Source organism: Canis lupus, chromosome 35 (assembly GCF_003254725.2).
Source record: "Canis lupus dingo isolate Sandy chromosome 35, ASM325472v2, whole genome shotgun sequence".
Taxonomy (NCBI): Eukaryota; Metazoa; Chordata; class Mammalia; order Carnivora; family Canidae; genus Canis; species Canis lupus.
Window position 1 is genome coordinate 13,623,744 of NC_064277.1, and position 2,760 is coordinate 13,626,503.

Below are 2,760 nucleotides of genomic sequence, written 5' to 3' on the forward strand. Positions count from 1 at the left end.
TGGCAGAAAGTGTTGAAAAGATATGGCGAGGAACAATTTCTGTAGAATTCCATCAGTGATTTCTTTCCAGCTTAATATCAGCTCATTTCAATCAGCCAGAGGTTGATCATTCTAGCCAATGTGCCTGATACAGAAGCTATTTCTTCTTAGTGGCTGCCATCCTGGCTCTACTGTCTTTTTTTTAAGGGTAACTCCCTTACCTAACCTACTTATGGAGTCTGGCTTTACATCTGTCACTGCTCCCCTTGCTGGCTCATCCTGACTCAGGAGCAGCCTTCCTATCATCTTTGGCCTAATGCAAAAAAGCTAGACCAATCTGAAATGACAAAAGTGAAAAGAATTATAAAATTTGTAATAGGTCTGGAAAGTGAAAGGATATCATCACGTTGAGTTGGGGCTGAGGTAGGCCAAAGCTTACCTCTGCCTAGGGAGAGAGACAGATGAGGAAGAGGTCTGAAGGCTTCTTGTGTGTCTGGGATCACTCTGAGAAGGTCATAAAGGTGTGGACTCTTTCCTCCCAGAGAAATGTACAAATGAATACATATATGTCATCTGGCTTATGGTTTCAAGACATTTATACACCTTCTAAATCTTGGGGTAGTTAGTCTTAAAAAAGAACTCATAAATTTGGTTGGTACTGAGACAATGAAGAAGATGCACAGAGAGAAATGAGGTTGGAGAGAGACAGAGACCCCTGGACCTGCCTCATCTTCTAAGGTTCTGGTCAACTGACTTTTCCAATAAACCCCACTTTTCTTGAGATATATTGAGGGAGTCTCTGTTTTTGCAACTGAAGGTGCCTGACTTAAATAGTGGGGTCATCAGGCAATCAGTCACGCCAGCCATACACCCTAGAGTCACATCTGCATCTCCAAACATCACTTTCCAAGGGCATCATGCCTGAGTCTGCATCCTTCTTACTGAGCTGATATTCCAGGGGCAAACCCATCTCTTCTCTAGCACTTATTTGCCTATATCCTAATGATTTCTATGCTTCTTTTCCAAACTGTAGGCCAGGTACCCAACCACTTTTTTTTTTTCTTCAGTTTTATACCTTTATTTGACAATCAGCGATTAGTTCTCATCCACATTAACAGTACGTAGATTTTTGAAAGTGGTGACCGGTACGTAGGTAACCAGCATGTAGAGCTTACTTGGTGAATCTTCATCCTCCTTACGTTTTCTGGACAACTGCATGTGGATATGCTTTGGAACATTCCTTATTCCATTGGCCCAGACAGCTTTGTTGAGCCTGGTGTCAATGCGCACATCTGAAATTCCCATCTCCTTCATGGCAAATTTCTGGATCTCTTTGAGTGCCCGAGGGGCACACTTCTTGAAACCCACTCCATGGATACGTTTGTGAATGTTGATGGTGTATTCTCTGGTCACTACCTGGTTGATGGCAGAACGGCCCTTCTTCTTCTCTCCACCCTTCTTTGCGGGAGCCATTCTGCCGGGCCCTAGCTGGAAAGGAAGACCCAACCACTTCTTAAACATTTCTACCTGTGTGCCTCATAAATAGTGCAAATGTAACCTCAGAACCAAACTCATACTGTTTCACAATAAGGAAACAGAAAGTGAAAACAGAAGGAAGGCATACACAATTGCTCTTCTTTAAATATGCTTTGTCTTTTTTTCTCATTTGTCAACAGTATCCATTCTAAGAAGCATCCCTAACACCCTTCCCTCATCTGACCTCAATTGAACCCATCGTTACAGCTTGCTGATTCTATCCTCTGAAAAGTTCCCACACCGGTGTGTTTCTTTCACCCTTGCACCATGACTCTACTCTGCCTTCTTCATCCACCACCTGGATGAGGTTTGTTGTAAAATAAAAGTCTGATCTGTCTCCCTGTCTCCAATCTTGACCACTGTGATCTGTCCTCCAGCTGCAGCCACACAGTCAGTCTTAGTGACAAATGTAAGAAATGCCCACTTGAAGCTCTTTGGCGGTTCCACATAAGCTATGAGGTCAAGTCCACATGTCCTACAGGGCACAGTGGTCCCCACGATGTCTCCCGCCTATTGTTAGCATATCTCCTGCCCCTCCCTGTGTGTCACTTCATACTCCGGCCGGCTGGCTTGCTTACACTTCCAGTGACTCTGTTGGGCGTGACCTTCCCTAGCTGAAGGTCTCTTCTAGGCTCCTCTTCTGCTAAATTTCTTTTGGGGGTCTGATATATAGATATACAGACATGCAAAATTACTGATGCTTTCATAAAGAAATTGAGAAGAAATGCACATATAAGCCAAACATCATAACATTCCATTTAAAAATATATGGCATGCTAAGCGTATCTAATATCTACTACATTAGGTCCCCAGCATCCTTTTTTTGGTGATCTCTTCTTGGCTCTTTTCTGCTCCCAGTGACTTTACTCTGCAACCTCTGCAGCCATGCTCACTTCAGCCTTTGCTGGCTCTTCTATTTCTATCCGTCCATCATAGCTTCCTCCTTTCCTTCCTTCCTTCCTTCCTTCCTTCCTTCCTTCCTTCCTTCCTTCCTTCCTTCCCTCCTTCCTTCCTTTCTTAAATAGAGACAACGATGATTCTTATTTAGATTTTCCAAGTAGCATCCTTCCACTTAGCACTACATCAGCAAAAGTAATATTTTTCTAGTAATTGACCTTCATTGGAAGACAAGGCCAGTATGCAATATATGAATTTTAAGTAACATGTGAATTTTTAAAAAATCATATGAATTTTAAATAACATTTTTCCTAGTTATAAAAGTAATTTTTGCTCATTGAGGAAATA

At 42.4% G+C, this 2,760-nt stretch overlaps 1 protein-coding gene across 1 annotated transcript; it reads right to left on the reverse strand.

Moving 5' to 3' along the window:
* Positions 1 to 1,049: 1,049 nt before the first annotated feature.
* On the reverse strand, positions 1,050 to 1,473 carry LOC112659835 (60S ribosomal protein L31-like). The gene has a single exon (XM_035710462.2). The coding sequence runs from the start codon at positions 1,450 to 1,452 to the stop codon at positions 1,075 to 1,077; it is 378 nt and encodes a 125-aa protein (XP_035566355.2). The 5' UTR covers positions 1,453 to 1,473; the 3' UTR covers positions 1,050 to 1,074.
* Positions 1,474 to 2,760: the final 1,287 nt, after the last annotated feature.